Raw genomic sequence first — 20,379 nt, 5'->3', positions numbered from 1 at the left:
CCTCTTCCCTTGACTGTAGGGGAAAACACCCCCCCCCACAGGGTCTGCCCTCTCCAGCGGGGGGGGGCGGGGCTACTAGCCCCCCCCCCGCAACCTCCAGCAGGGGGGCAGGGTCTCCCCGCACCCAGCGGAGGAGCAGGACCCCCTCACCGTCCACGAGACCCCCTTCAGCAGGGAGGGGGCGGGGCGGCCACAGCACCCGGGCCCCTCACCCTCCAGCAGGAGCGCCTCCTCCAGGCCTTGCTGTTGTTGTAGCCGCCGGCCCCCGCCGCCTCCCCGGGGCTCAGGGTCACCGAGATGAAGTCCCGTCTCGGCGGCGGCGAGGCCGAGAACATAACGGCGGCTTCAGGAAGCAGAGCCCGGCGCGCGCGCCGCCCCCAGCCGCCCGCCCCCGTCCGCCCCAGCCGCCATTCTCCGGCCGCGGAGCCGCGCCAGACGAGCCTGCTTCCGGGTGCCGCTCTAGCCTCACGCCCTAGCGCGACTCTATGGCGCCCCTAGCAACGGCCTCCCGCGTGCGGGCCTAGCAACGCGCGGCCTTGGCTGCCAGGGGGGGCGCCAGAGGTGCCTTGCTCCCCATTATGGCTCATTGCGCCCCCGCGAGGGGGAGCAAACCTCATCGTGACACATCGCGCCCCCCCCCCCTCCTCCCCCAGACATCCACCCAGGGGTATCACCTTTGAAATGCCAAAAACTACCTCCACCCAGCACCCTCCCCCGCAAGGCAAGCCTGCCACAGTCCCAACCACAAGGCAACCCCGCAACCCCCCTTCAACAGCCACGGATAGTCTCCCGCAAGGTAACGCATAGAGGCAAGAGATCAGGACCATCGCACGCCTCCTCACGCTCGTGCAACTCCTGCCCTCTCCCACGCACGCACTGTGCACTTAGGTGGTGGTGGCAGACAGCCGCTGGATTTCCAACGGTGGAGGTGGGAACACGGCAGCATCTTCGGCTGGACGCAGAAACTTTTAACCCTGGTTTCAGAGTCGCAGCCGTGTTAGTCTGTATTCGCAAAAAGAACAGGAGGACTTGGGGCACCTTAGAGACTAACACATTTATTAGAGCATAAGCTTTCGTGAGCTACAGCTCACTTCATCGGATGCCACCAAATGCATGCGATGAAGTGAGCTGTAGCTCACGAAAGCTTATGCTCTAATAAATGTGTTAGTCTCTAAGGTGCCACAAGTCCTCCTTTTCTTTTAACACTGGATATCGCAGAATATTGTGATAATCATGCAGCTCTTTAGACCCAATTTAAAAAGACCCAGCCAATTAAATGGTTTTTCTGACAAAGCCATTAAAAAAAAAAAAACAACTGGCCAGGCCAGTCAAATAGTGGTCAGGTGGTAACTCTACATCCACCAGCCAGGCGGGGCACTTAGTGCAGAATTTGATCACCCTTTGGCTACAGGTAGGGATCATTTCACCTGTCATCACAATGCAGCAACAGTGGGAGTGAGGCACAGCAACTGGTTTACCAAGGCCAGTTCAGCAAGTGTAGCTAGGGTTACCAACTTTGGTTGGACAAATTCCTGGAGGTTTCATCGCATGACATTATCTTTAATTAAAGATTCATCTTTAATTCCTGGAGATTCCCAGACAATCCTGGAGGGTTGGCAACCCTAAATGCAGCTCAACATGCAGCCACAGGGACCCCATCAAGCTCCAGTGTGAAAGGCTTCAGGGCACAACTTGAGGGGTCTTGTGCGCAAGCTCTGAAGCGAGAACACCTAGTTCTTGAAAAGCACATTGACTCTTGAGGCCATTGGGGAAGTAGGGGGCTCCTCCTTGATGACCTCCCTGGCTTGTGCACATTGCAAATTTCCCCCACTCCCACCAGTATTTAGCAGGAAACCTCCACCCACTCTCTCTAATATTCTTCACAAACACACACGTCCTGAACACATTAGTGAGTCCCCTCCCACAAGGCTGATATTGCACAGGAATTTGGAGCAAGGAGGATCACACACTAAATCGCGGTTTATGCAGCTAGGGAGAACAATCTCATAGGTTAAATTTGCTTACGTTGGCACTGTATTTAACAGTTGCACACAAGGCTATGTAAGAGTTTAGCACAGGACATGGTGAAGAAGAATCATAGTTAATTGAAACTGCAGGGAGACTGGAGGGGGATAAGATGTAATTATGTGAATTGAGATATGCTAGCTAAATTGTCCCAATATCTGTAAGAGACACAAGGGGGGTGAGGTCATATCTTTTATTGGACAAACTTCTGTTGGTCAGAGAGACAAATTTTCAAGCTACAACATAGAGATCTTCTTCAAGTCTGGGAAACAATCAGAATGTCACCTTTAAACACAAGGTGGAAGAGATCATTAATAATGCTAAACATATTTCAATTTATGTTAACATATTACTTATGCTAAACAATCTGTTCCACTTCGTATTTAGCTCCGATACTCTGATTAAGTTTCCCAGATCTGCAGAAGAACTCTGTGTAAGCTCAAAAGCTTCTCTCTCTTACCAACAGAAATTGCTCCAGTAAAATATATTCTTCTTCTAGTGATTGCTCATATTTATTCCAATTAGGTGTGTGCGCGTGCGCACCACATGTTACAAACTTTTCGCTGGAAAGTTTTTCCTTAGCAGCTCCCGTCAGGTTGGCTGTAGAGCCTCCTGGAGTGGCGCCTTCATGGTGCTGAATATATGCCCCTACCGACCCGGCCCTCCTAGGGTTCCTTCTTACCGCCAGTGATGGTTGGTGGAACTGCGGTCGCTTGTCTAGCATATGCTTCCCTTCGCGTACTTTCTGATAGTTGTAGTTTAGCTCTTAGTTAGTTGTATAGTTAGTGTATAGGGTGCATATAGTGATAGATAAGGTTTGGGAGTGGGCTTTTTACCCAATCCCTAAACCCTCCCCCCGCCCTTGGGCTCTGGGGCATGCTGCGCGCCCAAAGGTTTAAACCTTGCGGAGTCTGCAGCAAACCTATGCCAATGAGCGACCCCCATGACTCGTGTCTGAGGGAGGCACACCAGACTGATCAAGTGCAAACTCTGTAGAGCTTTCCGCCCTAGGACAAAAAAGGAGCGAGACTTCTGCCTGAAGCAACTGCTCATGGAATCTGATCTTTGCCCCCAGCCTGCCACGAGCCGTCAGGACCTGGCCCCGAATGTGTCCATATAGAGCGCCCTGGCACTTGACACGGTGCCGAGGAAGGACTCTAGTCTAAGAGATCCTCAGCACTGGTGCTCCTCGGCACCGCAAGCTTTGTCCCAGCACTGCTCCCACTTGCCGATGCTGCACAAGCACTATAGAAAGACCGACAGGGGGTGCTCCCCGGTACTGAAGACAGCGGGACCAGCATGTGCATCACTAGTGCTTCCCGCGAAGGAGCACTTGGCACCCAAACAGCAAAAGTCAGAGCAGTCTACTTCGGTTCCCCTGGGAGGACCGTCAAGTCCGGTGCCCAGTGACTCCCTGGAGCAGTGCCAGGTAGAGAAGCTAGAGCTGCCCTCCACCCCAGACACTTTTGAAGCCACTAGACGTGCCATGATATGGTACCCCACCCCCCGGTGGTCAGGGACAAGCCTCCAGTGCTGTATTGTCTGGCACCATCTAGAGGCAAGCCAGCCATGATAAGGCGATTACCATCACCTGTCCGGCACCAGTCACCTCGGCGCCGCTCCTGATCACTGTCGCCGAGATACTGTTCTCAAGCACCGGGTTCTGGACATGGCTTCCCGGCACCAGCAGGGAGACACTCCCCTTCCCTGGCCCCATGAGAGGAGCGGCACCAATCCCGGCACCGAGGAGGGAGCAGCACCGATCCCCAGCACCATACTTTCTGCACTGGTCCCTAGCACCGATCCCTGACGCGGGCATCCCCGCACCGGTCCCCAGCACAATACCCTTCAGTGCCACCATGGCCATGTACGACTCCTATTCTCGCTGCAGCAGGCACAGATCGCACCAGCGATGGAGGGAGACACCACCGGCATGGCACCCCCCAGTGGCAGCCCCCAGCGCAATGGCCCTTTTGGACCTTCTGGGCTTACCTTCAGGCCCAGGGCTCCCTCATCAGGGACTCCTACTTGGTGGCCTCCAAGACCCGAGCGCCTCAACCATCTAATGACAGGCCTATGCCTCGGGGATCCGAGAGGAGGTTGGCACAAGCCCCATCGCCTGTCCAGGTCGCTGCCAAGTCAACTCCGGTGCAAGTCACACTGCAGAGCCAGGCTACTGCCACTGCAACAGCGGTTGCCTCAGAGGCTCCCAGCACTGACCAGGAGGAAATTAGAGAGCTGGAGGGTCAGGAGGACCCCATGCCATCTGTGGCTTCCTCATCTTCATCCCCGGAGAAGGCGGTGGCAGGGGCTTCTACTTCGGGTCCTCCACCGATTGACCATAGAGCTTACCAGGACCTTCTGCAGAGGATCACCCATACCGTGGGTTGCAGGCAGAGGAGGTTGTCGAACCTGAGGACCCCATGGTCGACATCCTCACACCAGAAGGCCTATCCAGGGTAGCTCTACCCCTGATAAAAACAATCCAGAGCAACATTAAGTCTCTGTGCCAGACCCCTGCCTCCATCCCACCTACCACTAGAGGCGTGGAGCGCAAGTACCTCATCCCTTCTAAGGGGATGGTTCTCACATCCGCAGCCATGCTCTCTGGTAGTGGCCACAGTTAATGAGAAGGAGAGCAGGGGAAGCAGGGGCCAACCCCTAAATCCAATGAGTCGAAAAGGATGGACCTTTTTGGTAGAAAGATCTACTCTCTGGGGGGCCTGCAGCTGAGGATAGCGAACCAGCAAACTATCCTCAGCAGATATAATTTCAACTCATGGGCCTTCATGGGGAAGTTTAAGGAGCTTATCCCAACAGACTCCAGAGCTGAGTTCTCAGCAATTATTGACAAAAGAGAAGGCAGTGGTGCGGATCTCCTTGTAGGCCTCGCTAGACTCTGTGAACTCGGCTGCCTGCACCCTTTCCTCCAGGATAGCCATGAGGAGGAGCTCATGGCTACAAGCGGCCGGGCTGTCCCCTGAGATGCAGCAAACCCTGCAGGACCTACCATTCGAAGGCACAGGGTTATTCTCGGAGCAAACAAACTCCAGGCTGCACAGCTTAAAGGACTCCTGGTCAACTATGAAGTTGTTGGGTATGCACACCCCGGCAACCCAATGAAAACATTTCAAGCCCCAACTGCAACAACAGGATATTTATAGACGTAGGGGCAGGAATGGCAGGCACAAGCCCTCCCATCCTCCTCCTGGGCAGGGACAGGGCTCGATCAAACCTTCGTCAGGCTCAAAGCACCTTTTGAAGGTCCACCTGAGGACAGAGCACCTGTCTCAGCACCGGATCCTTCCCCATGTTTTTTGAACCATCTATCCCACTTCTACAGTGCTTGGTCCCAAATAACTTCGGACTGCTGGGTTCTTCGCATGGAGAAGTGGGATAGTCTCCCCAATTCTGCTCCTACCCCCCATCCCTCTTCAGGGACCCTTTTCATGAGCAACTCCTTATCCAGGAGGCGCAGATGCTCCTCACCATAGGAGTGGTGAAGGAGTTTCCTCAGGAGCTCGGGGGCAAGGGATTCTATTCCTGATACTTCCTAATCCCCAAAACCAAGAGGGGTCTCAGACCTATTCTAGACCTGCGAGGACTCAACAAGTTCCTGGTGAAGTTGAAGTTCCTCATGGTCTCCCTCAGTACAATTATCCCTTCTCTGGATCCAGGAGTCTGGTACACTGCCCTTGACATGAAAGATGCGTACTTTCACAAAGCTATTCAGCCTGCACACAGAAGATTCCTACGGTTTGTTGTCAACCACAAACATTATCAGTTCACTGTCTTTCCCTTCTGCCTGTCAACAGCCCCCTGAGTGTTCACCAAGTGCATGTCTGTCATAGCAGCCTTCCTCTGAAGGAGGCAGGTGCAGGTATACCCAGTGGTGAGGTGGAGCCGGTTCGCATCAGTTCACGCAAACTGGTTGTTAAATTTTGAAGCCAGTTTAGAACTGGTTGTTAAAGGGGTGGGCAAACTCCAGGACGCGGGCCACATCCAGCCTGTAGAATCATCCTATCCGGCCCACCTGAGGAGGCTCCCCGACTGAGAATCCCTTTTTCATTTTCACTCACCCGGCGGTGCTCCGGGTCTTCGGCAGCACTTTGATGGCGGGCCCTTTACTTGCTCCGGGTCTTTGGCAGCACTTCGGTGGCAGGTACTCCAGTGCCGCCGAGGACCAGGAGCAAGTGAAGGATGTGCCACCGAAGAATCGAAGCAACTGAAGGAACCGGATCTTTAGATCTTGGCAGCTCATCACTGGGTATACCCCTACCTCGACAACTGGCTGCTCGGGGGGCGCACCATGGAGCAGGTGGAATCTCAAGTCCGTTTAGTCAGATCCACTTTTGAGAGACTGGGTCTCCTCCTCAACGAGAACAAGTCAACCTTTCACTGACCCAAAGAATAGCGTTCATCGGGGCAGTGTTGGACTCAGTTCAGGCAAGAGCACTTTTGCCGGAGTCCCAATTCCAAGCCATGACAGACATCATTCAGCGCCTCAGGCAGTACCCCACCACTACAGCAAGTGGAAACCTGAGTCTCCTTGGCCACATAGCAGCCTGCACTTACGTGATCCAGCACGCCAAGCTGAGGCTCAGGCCACTCCAGGTGTGTCTCGCTTCGGCCTATCGTCCGGGGCACAAAAGCCTAAACTCAGTGGTCACTGTGCCGGAGCAAGTGCTCGAGGCCCTCCAATGGTGGCTCGACCCTCGGACAGTGTGCAAAGGAGTTCCCTTCAACAGCCCCCAGCCTTCCTTGTCCCTGGTAACGGACGCATCAGCTCTGGGATGGGGTGTGCATTTGAGAGCCTCCAAAAGCAGGGCCTATGGTTGCAGGATGATCTCTCACTCCATATCAATATCAAGGAGCTGAGGGCGGTGTGACTAGCATGCCAAACCTTCCAGGCCTGACTACAAGGCCAGTGCATGGCAGTTATGACGGACAACGCTACTGCCATGTTTTACATCAACAAGCAGGGTGGAGCCCACTCCTCTCCCCATGTCGGGAAGCCCTCCAACTATGGGAGTTCTGCGTAGCCCACTCCATTCACCTGGAAGCATCCTATCTACCAGGAGTTCAGAACGTGCTGGTGGACCACCTCAGCAGATCCTTCCGCAATCACGAGTGGTCCATCTGGCCGGATGTCATGCACTCCATCTTCCAAAGGTGGTGGTTTCCCCAGGTCGATCTGTTCGCCACAGTGCCCAATGTTCTGCTCCTTCCAGAAGTACAGCCCAGGCTCAATCATGGACATACTCCTGCTACCCCGAGGAGGCCGCCTGCTCTACGCCTTTCCCCTGATCCCTCTCATGCACAAGGTTCTACTCAAGGTCCGCAGGGATGAAGCAGAGATAATTCTGGTGGCAACAGCGTGGCCACGACAACACTGGTACACCATGCTCCCGGGGCTGTTGATGGACGCCCCAATCACGTTGCCACTCTTCCCCAACCTGATCACTCAGGACCATGGTCGTCTTCATCACTCCGACCTCCAGTCCTTCCACCTCACAGCCCGGAAGCTTCATGGCTGAACCTCATGGAGCTTCTATGCTCAGAACAGGTAAGGGAGATCTTACTTGGCAGCAGAAAGGTCTCCACTAGCGCCACATATATGGCAAAGTGGAACAGGTTTACCTGCTGGTGTGACCAGTGTCATATACCCCCACTTCAGGCGCCTATATCTCTCATCCTAGAGTACCTTCTGCACCTGAAACAGCAAAGCCTGGCAGTGTCATCCATAAAAGTACCCCTCGCTGCTATCTCGGCCTTCCAGCTGGGAGTGTCTGGATGTTCCGTCTTCGCCAACCCCATGGTTAGCCGGTTCCTCAAGGGTTTGGAATGGCTACATCCCCAAATTAGACAGCCTGTTCCTGCATGGGACCTTAACTTGGCCCTCTCCAGACTAATGGGGCCCCCCTTTGAACCACTGGCAACTTGCTCCCTTCTCTACTTGTCGTGGAAGGTAGCCTTCCTGGTTGCCATTAAATCAGCAAGGAGTGTGTCCAAGTTAAAGGCCTTTACCTCAGACTTCAGGTGCAACTCAGACCTCACCCAGCCTTTCTTCCTAAGATTGTGTCACATTTCCATACTAGCCAAGACATATTCCTGCCTGTTTTTTATCCTAAGCCTCATGCCGGTAGCCACGAGCTGTTGCTGCACTCTCTCGATGTTGGGCGGGCGCTAGCATTCTACATCGAGCGCACTAAACCATTCAGGAAGTCGAACCAGTTGTTCGTAGCAGTGGCAGACTAGAAGAAAGGACTCCCAGTCTCATCTCAAAGAATATCTTCCTGGATCACGTCATGCACCCACACGTCCTGAGAGCAGCCCCAGCACTTACAGCACACTCCACAAGGGCACAGGCTTCATCGGCAGCATTCCTGGCCCAGGTCCTGATGCAAGAAATCTGCAGGGCAGCAACTTGGTCCTCAGTATATATGTTCACCTGTCATTATGCCACCATCTAGCACACCAGAGATGATGCAGCATTCGGCAGAGCGGTGCTCCAATCAGCGATTCTATAACTCCGACCCTAGTGCGTAGATAAGGCTTTGGAGTCACCTAATTGGAATGGATATGAGCAATCACTCAAAGAAAAAAAACATTTCCTCACCTTCTTGTAACTGTTGTTCTTTGAGATGTGTTGCTCATTCCCATACAAATACCTACCCTCCTAACCCTCCGTCAAAGCTGGCAAGAAGAAACTGAGGAGGGGCCGGGTCGGCAGGGGCATATATTCAGCGCCATGAAGGCACGACTCCAGGAGGCTCCACAGCCAACCCGACAGGAGCTGCTAAGGGAAAACTTTCTGACGACTGTGCACACAGCATGCACCTACCTAATGGGCATTGATATGAGCAACACATCTCAAAGAACAATTAGGAGATGGTGAGTAACTGTTTTTTACCTCATCCACCTTCTGTCTCTAATATCCTAGGACCAACACAGCTCCACCACCACTGCATACACCAATATCTCTAACAAACCCATGTGGACCAGAGTTTGGTTTATGCCCAACAACTTTGCAAAATTCTAGCTGTCCACATGACCTGGGTGAGTAATCAGCCAGCAACCCTTATAAGGAGGTCAACCTTACAGAAGATGGTAGCTGCTCAGGTCCTCAGAACACTAGCTAGGCTTAAGAACACTCATCAGAGAATTGCCAGAACAATTGCAGCCAAATGTGGACATAAGAATGGCCATGTTGGGTCAGACCAATGATCCAGCTAGCCCAGTATCCTGTCTTCTCACAGTGGCCAATGCCAGCCTTTTCAGAGAAAGTGAACAGAACTGGGCAATTTATTGTGTGATCCACCCCATTGTCCAGTCCCAACTTCTATCAGTCAACAGCTGGCAGCTATGCTAAAATACTGAATTATAGGTATTGTGAGGAATAGTGTTTTGGGCCATTACTGTAGACTATACCATAGTAGTTAAATAAAAGTTGACAGAAGAGATTGGTAAAGAGACATGGAACCTTTCAGATCTAGCTCGCTGCTTTGAAGGTCAGTGACCAAAAACCATCATCGACTATCAGCTGTTTGGCAGATTATGTGAATGGGATTGGTGCTTTCAATACTATTTTATTCTGAGTGGTCCAGTCCAACAGGACAAAGCCTACCATCACCATTGACCATAATCAGTAGACCATGTTGTAACCTCAGAAAATAATCCTATTTTCTACACCCTAGAGGTAGGTCCCCCTCCAGGTCAGGTCTGAAGCACAATGGGGAAAGAGGTAGTTTGCAACTGCCCATGTCCTATCAATTCTATAAGTAGACTTCATTTCTCATCACTATCAGACTGGCACTAAATTAACAGAAAATGCTTGTCTGATCTCAGAAGCTAAAAATGGCTAATGTAGTGCCCATCTTTAAAAAAGGGAAGAAGGAGGATCTTGGGAACTACAGGCCATTCAGCATCACCTCAGTCCCTGGAAAAATCATGGAGCAGGTCCTCAAGGAATCAATTCTGAAACAATTAGAGGAGAGGAAAGTGATCAGGAACAGTCAGCATGGATTTGCCAAGGGCAAGTCATGCCTGACTAATCTAATTGCCTTCTATGGTGAGATAACTGGCTCTGTGGATGAGGGGAAAGCAGCGGACATGTTGTTCCTTGACTTTAGCAAAGCTTTTGACATTGTCTCCCACAGTATTCTTGTCAGCAAGTTAAAGAAGTCTGGGCTGGATGAATGGACTATAAGGTGTATAGAAAGATGGCTAGATTGTCGGGCTCAACGGATAGTGATCAATAGCTCCATATCTAGTTGACAGCCGGTATCAAATGGAGTGCCCCAAGAGTCGGTCCTTGGGCTGGTTTTGTTCAATATCTTCATAAATGATCTAGAGGATGGTATGGATTGCACCCTCAGCAAGTTTGCAGATGACACTAAACTGGGAGGAGAGGTAGATACGCTGGAGGGTAGGAAATCTATGAAATCATCTCAGGTCTGGCTAGTACTTAAACGGGAGACCATCTGACACTAGATTTACGAATAAAACTGAAAGCCTTAACTTTGTCTAGTGCATAGAATCATAGAATATCAGGGTTGGAAGGGACCTAAGGAGGTCATCTAGTCTCACCCCCTGCTCAAAGCAGGACCAAGCCCCAACTAAATCATCCCAGCCAGGGCTTTGTCAAGCCTGACCTTAAAAACTTCCAAGGAAGGAGATTCCACCACCTCTCTAGGTAACGCATTCCAGTGCTTCACCACCACCCTCCTGGTGAAAAAGATTTTTCCTCATATCCAATCTAAACCTCCCCCACTGCAACTTGAGACCATTACTCCTTGTTCTGTCACCTGCTACCACTGAGAACAGTCTAGATCCATCCTCTTTGGAACCCCCTTTCAGGTAGTTGAAAGCAGCTATCAAATCCCCCCTCATTCTTCTCTTCCGCAGACTAAACAATCCCAGTTCTCTCAGCCTCTCCTCATAAGTCATGTGTTCCAGTCCCCTAATCATTTCTGTTGCCCTCTGCTGGACGCTCTCCAATTTTTTCACATCCTTCTTGTAGTGTGGGGCCCAAAACTGGACACAGTACTTCAGATGAGGCCTCACCAATGTCGAATAGAGGGGAACAATCACGTCCCTCGATCTGCTGGCAATGTCCCAGTGCAGGGATGGCCAACCTGTGGCTCCAGAGACACGTGGCTCTTCAGAAGTTAATATGCAGCTCCTTGTCTAGGCACCGACTCTGGGGCTGGAGCTATAGGCGCCAACTTTCCAATGTGCCGGGTGGTGCTAACTGCTCAACCCCTGGCTCTCCCACAGGCCCTGCCCCAACTTCACCCCTTCCCTCTCCCTTCCCTGAGCTGGCCATGCTCTCACTCCTCCCCTCTTTCCCCCCAGAGCCTCCTGCACACCACAAAACAGGTGATGGGGAGGGAGGGGGAAAGTGCTGAATGGCAGGGCTGCTGGTGGGTGGGAGATGCTGGAGCAGGTGGTGGGAGCTGCTGACTTATTACTGTGGCTCTTTGGCAATGTACATTGGTACATTCTAGCTCCTTCTCAGGCTCAGGTTGGCCACCCCTGGTCTAGTGTATCAGGCTTAAAAAGAGAAAATTATAAAAAACTAGTTTGGTAGTTCTAAAACTCTACAGAAACAAAGACCAATGCATTCACAGAGTCCTCAAGCATTTGGTATAGTTTCCAGGTGTTTATTTTCCTTTGGCAATAAATCATCAATTCACGCAGTTTAAAAATTCAGCTTGTTTTGAAAACTCATCCTGATGGGTGGAGGAGGGAATGGGAGGATGTACAACGATCCTCTTTGGATTATTAAAATACTAGAACCCAGCAAACCAGCAGAGACATCACCAATCTGCCATTTGTGAAGAGTCACTAGTATTTTCCTGTAGATTGTTCCATAAATAGGACCCCTTTTAAAAGTGATTGCTAATGTGTGATGTTAGAGTAGAAGTATTATTCCACTTATCACCTTGGTGTAAATTTCTATATAAACAACAGCTATGAAACTGAATTTAGAGCTCAACTGTATGTTATCAAGAGGCACACCACCTATTTTAGACCCTAATTTAACTCCATCCCACTTAGCCTGTTATCCTTCTTTAAATTAGAGCTGATAAGTCTGAAAAATTGAACCTATGAAAAAGCATTCTGCTCAAAAATACATCCCCCATAATGTCAAACTTTGTCTATTGTGCTCCATTTCTGGGTTATTGTCATAATCTTGGAAGAAAGTGCGCGATGCCGGTATCTTTAAAACAGATCATCAATAATACTATGCTTGTATTCCACAGCAGCAGTGGCAACATTCATGATATCCAGGGACAAAATACCAGAGTATGACCCACATGCAAGAAATACAGATGAAAACCTACTAGAAGTCATAGCAATATCTTAATTATATAACTGTAGTCAAGAAAACTTTGGGAGACATAAAAAAGTGATCTCCCTTTGTTTTGTAAAAAGTGTCATTCATCATAAATGCTAGAATTATTTTAACCCAATACATGACAGATGCACATAATTAGTATTTAAGAAGTTCCCTTCAAATCTGTTTTAACATTCCAGTTTAAGACACAAGGAGCCAAGAAAAGAACATTCAGCATTCTCATTCAGCTCCTATTTGAAAACACAGTATAAAAACCCGTATCAGCAGCTACATGTTCATGGGATGAAAGTGTGTTGGGCTGAACTATACTTCAGGCTCTGAAGAAAATGTATTCATTTGGCAGAGGCACTCTGCAGGAAAAAGGTATCCTTCGAGCACAGTGTAGTTTAAAATAAACCGTGCCTGATTTAACAAGCATCAGTCACAGAGATACTGTGTGATTTGTCTTCAGCTATCATTCAGTAACTTGACTGACTGAAATCGAATTACCTCAGGAAAATCCTGCAATTTAGGTTATAGACTGTCAAACTGTCAAAGGCAAGTGCTTAATTTACAATCAATCTTTAAGGTACCAATTACACATGCTAATGAAGTAATTAGGGATGCAATTAGTGATCTGCATGTGCAAATGGCCATTTGCAACTCATATGTGCAGATAGAATCTAAATTTAGACTGCCAGATTTGCACATATGCATTTTCTTAAGAAATTATGGGCCCAGTCCATAAATTACAATCATGCTACAGGCTATTTTTATATTTCACCAAAATTCTGGGTACAGTTCAGAGGCAGGGGTTTAAAAAAATCACTAACTCTTAGTTTATAAAAAAAGGTTTACGTTTAATAACAAGTTCAGCAATTTCATGGTTGGGGCAGCTGAAATATCAGAATCCAAATGAAATATAATCCCCAATTGCCTTCTTTAGCTTTATAAAATGGCTGTTATTGGGGCTGGGGGGAAAGGACTCTGGGTGACAACATTTCCGACTGTGAAGATACCTGTAAAACTGCATCTGCAAATGTAGTATTTGGTCAATATACTCAGTATATTTTTATAACTATGAAATGACTTTGGTAATGTCAGTGCAGATTTCAATGGATTGGTATTCCACATCACAAAGCACAACAGTGCCAAAGACTCCAAGAAGAAGCCGCTTCCACCTCATCCTTACAGGTGCTTCTCCTAGGTCAGGATTGAGGTGCAGTTTGCTACACATGCTCTGTTAATTAATAACCCAGGTTCTCAATCTTGCACTTCTCACTAAACATTATTTAAAGATAACTTTAAGAAGGAAGTTATGACAACAAGAGTAATACAACACTTCAAGGGAGGCAGGAGTACTGGACATGTATCCTTCCACTAGGTTGTGAAGGCATATTATTGCTGTTTTATTGCTTACATAGTTTATACTGGGAGTAAATATAATAGTTCTTGCCATTTGGATTTAACAGTTTTCTCTACCACTTGGATTTGTTCAAATTATTGTTTTAAGGCACTTAGATAAAGTCCAAACATTAGAGATATGCTATAAAGCAAAATGAAAAAAAGTTCACAAAAGAAGTGGAAGGATCTTGTAAAAACATTTTTATACTGATTTTTAAAGACTAGGTCACAACCTATAAATGTCACACTTTGCCAAGCATAATCCCTCTAACCTGGATATCTCTTTCATATTTTGTTGGTGAGGTAACTCCTGGACATGCAAGCCTTTTATTCCCAATTCTGCAACCCTTCTGTTAAGAAACACTTCTTCACACCAAGAGCTCCAACGAAGTAAGCCCCAATTCTATGCATTTGGCTCCCTGAATGAGCACCATTCATCAGCAACGATTGCAGAATTGGGATCTTTGTAGGATTAGATAAAAAAAACAACCACCAGATATTCAGGAGAAAGGGCCCAAATCCTGCAAGGTGGAATGGGACTTGAGCGTGGTCAGCACTTTACAGAATTGGGGATCAGAATAAGCTTCTTCATATTCACACACAACTCCCAATAATGTCAGTGGGAATAAGACGTAGGAGGAGGAGAATTAGACCCGTTAAACTGCAAAGCAGATGGATTTGGTCCCAATGGCTCTTCTAAAATAAAATCTGGTTAGTAACTGGGATCACAAATATAACTTCATTCATACCTGAACCTACAAGTATGTAAAGATGCTGCCTTCAAAGTTAGCAAACAGAATTGGAGTATGTGTCTATATATTTGTCAGCATAATTGTTACCCAATCAATTATCTCCATCATTAATAACAAAGCCAACGGTTTAGCAGTGTCTGTTTCCAGCATAGAGCTGATGGCCAGATTTTTATTTTTTTCTTCATTCAAGCATCTTCTAGCATTTCTGTTTTGCTTTCATCAAGTATAAAGGGCGAATAGAAGTCTTTGCTCTTCATGTGTGCATCCAGACCCTGAAATTATATGAAAACAACAAGCAGTTAGGTTGTAAACATATCAGACTAATACATTTGTTAGTCTCTAAGGTGCCACAAGTACTCCTTTTCTTTTTGCGAATACAGACTAACACGGCTGCTACTCTGAAACTTGACATCAGACTTGGTTAACTTTGTTATTTTTAGTGCATGTAGTACTGGGGAAGGGTGACTCACAGCCCAGGAGGCTAAAGATTTTCTAAAGAAACAAGTACAGGCCCAGCTTCCCCTGCAGTATGCTACAAAGCTGAACCCCGTGTTTCCACAGAGATGCAAGGGGGCTTAGCCACCAAGTGCCCATTAAAGTCAGTGGAAATGGCATAGCTGAACCCCCTTGCAACAGATCTCCAAGAGGAAGAAAGGTGTGTTATTAACCCAGGCTAGTTAACACATGGTAACTAACTCCAGGCAAAATCCTAGTGAAGACAAGGCAGTCTGTAGTTAACATGTGTTAGAATGAAGAGTTTAACCCTAGGCTCCTTCGTAGTCTTTAGCTATGGCTACACAGCAGCTGAGACAAGTAATTCCCAGCTGGGGTAGACGACAAACATGTGCTAGCTCTGTGTGAACTAGTGCGTTAAAAACATTACAGAGTAGCAGCCGTGTTAGTCTGTATTCGCAAAAAGAAAAGGAGTACTTGTGGCACCTTAGAGACTAACAAATGTATTAGAGCATAAGCTTTCGTGAGCTACAGCTCACTTCATCGGATGCATTTGGTGGAAAAAACAGAGGGGAGATTTATATACACACTCAGAGAACATGAAATAATGGGTTTATCATACACACTGTAAGGAGAGTGATCACTTAAGGATAAGCCATCACCAGCAGCGGGCGGAAAAGGAGGAAAACCTTTCATGGTGACAAGCAAGGTAGGCTAATTCCAGCAGTTAACAAGAATATCTGAGGAACAGTGGGGGGTGGGGGGGGGAGGAGAAATAACATGGGGAAATAGATTTACTTTGTGTAATGACTCATCCATTCTCAGTCTCTATTCAAGCCTCAGTTAATTGTATCCAGTTTGCAAATTAATTCCAATTCAGCAGTCTCTCGTTGGAGTCTGTTTTTGAAGCTTTTTTGTTGAAGGAATGCCACCCTCAGGTCTGTAATCGAGTGACCAGAGAGATTGAAGTGTTCTCCAACTGGTTTTTGAATGTTATAATTCTTGACGTCTGATTTGTGTCCATTCATTCTTTTACGTAGAGACTGTCCAGTTTGGCCAATGTACATGGCAGAGGGGCATTGCTGGCACATGATGGCATATATCACATTGGTAGATGCGCAGGTGAAGGAGCCTCTGATAGTGTGGCTGATGTGATTAGGCCCTATGATGGTGTCCCCTGAATAGATATGTGGACAGAGTTGGCAACGGGCTTTGTTGCAAGGATAGGTTCCTGGGTTAGTAGTTCTGTTGTGTGGTGTGTGGTTGCTGGTGAGTATTTGCTTCAGGTTGGGGGGCTGTCTGTAAGCAAGGATTGGCCTGTCTCCCAAGATCTGTGAGAGTGATGGGTCGTCCTTCAGGATAGGTTGTAGATCCTTGATGATGCGTTGGAGAGGTTTTAGTTGGGGGCTGAAGGTGATGGCTAGTGGCGTTCTGTTATTTTCTTTGTTGGGCCTGTCCTGTAGTAGGTGACTTCTGGGTACTCTTCTGGCTCTGTCAATCTGTTTCTTCACTTCAGCAGGTGGGTATTGTAGTTGTAGGAATGCATGATAGAGATCTTGTAGGTGCTTGTCTCTGTCTGAGGGGGTGGAGCAAATGCGGTTATATCGCAGAGCTTGGCTGTAGACAATGGATCGAGTGGTATGATCTGGATGAAAGCTGGAGGCACGTAGATAGGAATAGCGGTCAGTAGGTTTCTGATATAGGGTGGTGTTTATGTGACCATCGCTTATTAGCACCGTAGTGTCCAGGAAGTGGATCTCTTGTGTGGACTGGTCCAGGCTGAGGTTGATGGTGGGATGGAAATTGTTGAAATCATGGTGGAATTCCTCAAGGTCTTCTTTTCCATGGGTCCAGATGATGAAGATGTCATCAATGTAGCGCAAGTAGAGTAGGGGCATTAGGGGACGAGAGCTGAGGAAGCGTTGTTCTAAGTCAGCCATAAAAATGTTGGCATACTGTGGGGCCATGCGGGTATCCATCGCAGTGCCGCTGATTTCAAGGTATACACTGTCCCCAAATGTGAAATTGTTATGGGTGAGGACAAAGTCTACATAGACAGACAATCCTGCTGTCATCTCAGGCATTGGCACCCTGACAGCAGGATTGTCTGGCTATGTAGACTCCCTCCTCAGGCCCTTCGTTACCAGCACTCCCAGCTATCTTCGAGACACCATTGACTTCCTGAGGAAACTACAGTCCATTGGTGATCTTCCTAAAAACACCATCCTGGCCACTATGGACGTAGAAGCCTCTACACCAACATTCCACACACAGATGGGCTACAAGCCGTCAGGAACAGTATCCCCGATAATGTCACGGCTAACCTGGTGGCTGAACTTTGTAACTTTGTCCTCACCCATAACTATTTCACATTTGTGGACAATGTATACCTTCAAATCAGCAGCACTGCGATGGGTACCCGCATGGCCCCACAGTATGCCAACATTTTTATGGCTGACTTAGAACAACGCTTCCTCAGCTCTCGTCCCCGAATGCCCCTACTCTACTTGTGCTACATTGATGACATCTTCATCATCTGGACCCATGGAAAAGAAGACCTTGAGGAATTCCACCATGATTTCAACAATTTCCATCCCACCATCAACCTCAGCCTGGACCAGTCCACACAAGAGATCCACTTCCTGGACACTACGGTGCTAATAAGCGATGGTCACAAACACCATCCCATATCGGAAACCTACTGACCGCTATTCCTACCTACATGCCTCTAGCTTTCATCCAGATCATACCACTCGATCCACTGTCTACAGCCAAGCTCTGCAATATAACTGCATTTGCTCCACCCCCTCAGACAGAGACAAACACCTACAAGATCTCTATCATGCATTCCTACAACTACAATACCCACCTGCTGAAGTGAAGAAACAGATTGACAGAGCCAGAAGAGTACCCAGAAGTCACCTACTACAGGACAGGCCCAACAAAGAAAATAACAGAACGCCACTAGCCAACACCTTCAGCCCCCAACTAAAACCTCTCCAACGCATCATCAAGGATCTACAACCTATCCTGAAGGACGACCCATCACTCTCATAGATCTTGGGAGACAGGCCAGTCCTTGCTTACAGACAGCCCCCGAATCTGAAGCAAATACTCACCAGTAACCACACACCACACAACAGAACCACTAACCCAGGAACCTATCCTTGCAACAAAGCCCGTTGCCAACTCTGTCCACGTATCTATTCAGGGGATACCATCATAGGGCCTAATCACATCAGCCACACTATCAGAGGCTCCTTCACCTGCGCATCTACTAATGTGATATATGCCATCATGTGCCAGCAATGCCCCTCTGCCATGTACATTGGCCAAACTGGACAGTCTCTACGTAAAAGAATGAATGGACACAAATCAGACGTCAAGAATTATAACATTCAAAAACCAGTTGGAGAACACTTCAATCTCTCTGGTCACTCGATCACAGACCTAAGAGTGGCTATCCTTCAACAAAAAAGCTTCAAAAACAGACTCCAACGAGAGACTGCTGAATTGGAATTAATTTGCAAACTGGATACAATTAACTGAGGCTTGAATAGAGACTGGGAATGGATGAGTCATTACACAAAGTAAAACTATTTCCCCATGTTATTTCTCCCCCCCACCCCACCCCGCACTGTTCCTCAGATATTCTTGTTAACTGCTGGAATTAGCCTACCTTGCTTGTCACCATGAAAGGTTTTCCTCCTTTCCCCCCCCCCGCTGCTGGTGATGGCTTATCTTAAGTGATCACTCTCCTTACAGTGTGTATGATAAACCCATTGTTTCATGTTCTCTGTGTGTGTATATAAATCTCCCCTCTGTTTTTTCCACCAAATGCATCCGATGAAGTGAGCTGTAGCTCACGAAAGCTTATGCTCTAATAAATTTGTTAGTCTCTAAGGTGCCACAAGTACTCCTTTTCTTTTTGCAAAAACATTACAGTGTTGCCACAGCAGCATAGACATTACCTGCCTTTACCACAACCTGTGAACATGGGTTAAATCTACAAACTGCTTTGTCTTCACCAGGATTTTGCCTCAAATTAGTTGTCCTGCGTGACCTAACATGAATTAAGAACACACTTTTTCCCCCTTGTTAAGACAAGACCTAAGTGTTTACAAAAACCCTCTAGGTGTTTGTCTACCCCTAAATGCCATAGGGTAGACACTACCTATGCTGACAGGAGGGCTTCTCCCAGAGGTGTAGATAATCCACCTCTCTGAAAGGTGGTAGCTAAAGTCGATGGAGGAATTCCGTCAACCTTGCACTATCTACACCGGGAGCCAGGTTGGCATAGCTACATCACTAGGGGGGTAGATTTTTCGCATCCCTCAGCAATGCAGCTGGCTCAGCCTATCTTCTTAATATAGACCAGGCCTGAGAGAAGTCTATTCAACTATGCTGCTCTCTGGGTTCCATAAGTCGCTCTTGTGGGGCTGTTATTTCCTGTCCTATCTATCCCAGAAAAAGCTGTGTGCTGCATGGCCTGCCTCCTTCATGCTGCTATATTATTCTAGGCTGCTTCCCCTTTCTTCCACACCCTGCCCCTGGCTAGAAACACCGAAAGAAAGCCTCTCCTACATGATTCGGTAAGTAGGGGGGGAAGAGGAGCTCTTCCCTCACCAAAAAAAAAAAAAGTGGTTCTACAAAGACAATCAGTTTCAGGAGCAAGACTCCACAGATTTCTTCTGAAATCCAGTCTCTCAGAGAGGCAGAGCATATACCAAGCAGGTTTGTTGCTAAGTATTATTTGCTCACTAAGGGAGAGATCTTTATCTGATATAAACTGGTGTGCAGAACTACCCCATCTAAGGATTTGGCCCGATGAATTTATTAATCATCATATTTTGCACATCCAGAAAGCTTTTAGTCAGAGGATCTCTCAAAGCATTTATAAATCTTAAAGTTTCACAACCCCAAGGGAGGGAGGTATTACAAATCTCACTTTATAGATGGGTAAAATTGAGACACATGGAGATTAAGGGATTCAACCAATGCCATACAGTTAGTCAGTGGCACAACCAGAAATCTAAGGCAAAAGGTCCTGAATCTCCAGCCCCTTGGGCTAACCATTACTCTATTTCCAAGCAACTGCAAGGTGAAGAAACCTGCTTTTTCAACAGGAGATTATATATATAATTTATATTTTTACACACACACATATATACACACACACATCATTAAAATAATCTGCAGAGACAATTATACTCACCTCTCCAAAATAAGACACTAATGGAGAAATCTCACACACAGCAGGAGGATCTTCAGTTCCTGACAAACTAAAGAATAAAACTCAGGATTAATCTTTCTCTTTATACGTCTGTACAATGATAGCATCCTTGAGAGAGCTCACAGAACAGAACAGGCTACCAAAGGGGCAAGACATAGTTTACATTCAGA

At 47.8% G+C, this 20,379-nt stretch overlaps 2 protein-coding genes across 2 annotated transcripts in view; both read right to left on the bottom strand.

Moving 5' to 3' along the window:
- MAN1B1 (mannosidase alpha class 1B member 1) overlaps nucleotides 1-461 on the bottom strand; it is a 30,860-nt gene extending 30,399 nt beyond the window's left edge. Inside the window, exon 1 of the mRNA XM_038374269.2 lies at nucleotides 213-461. Within this exon, the coding sequence (XP_038230197.1) occupies nucleotides 213-335 (123 nt within the window). The 5' untranslated portion in view covers nucleotides 336-461. The remainder of the gene's footprint in view (nucleotides 1-212) is intronic.
- An 11,208-nt stretch (nucleotides 462-11,669) lies between these two features.
- UAP1L1 (UDP-N-acetylglucosamine pyrophosphorylase 1 like 1) overlaps nucleotides 11,670-20,379 on the bottom strand; it is a 46,131-nt gene continuing 37,421 nt past the window's right edge. Inside the window, exons 8-9 of the mRNA XM_038375019.2 lie at nucleotides 20,192-20,258; nucleotides 11,670-14,795 (exon numbers count right to left, since the gene is read on the bottom strand). Of these exons, the coding sequence (XP_038230947.1) occupies nucleotides 14,709-14,795; nucleotides 20,192-20,258 (154 nt within the window). The 3' untranslated portion in view covers nucleotides 11,670-14,708. The remainder of the gene's footprint in view (nucleotides 14,796-20,191; nucleotides 20,259-20,379) is intronic.

This window comes from Dermochelys coriacea, chromosome 16 (assembly GCF_009764565.3).
Source record: "Dermochelys coriacea isolate rDerCor1 chromosome 16, rDerCor1.pri.v4, whole genome shotgun sequence".
Lineage (NCBI taxonomy): Eukaryota > Metazoa > Chordata > Testudines > Dermochelyidae > Dermochelys > Dermochelys coriacea.
This window is presented reverse-complemented; position numbering and strand designations above follow the sequence as displayed.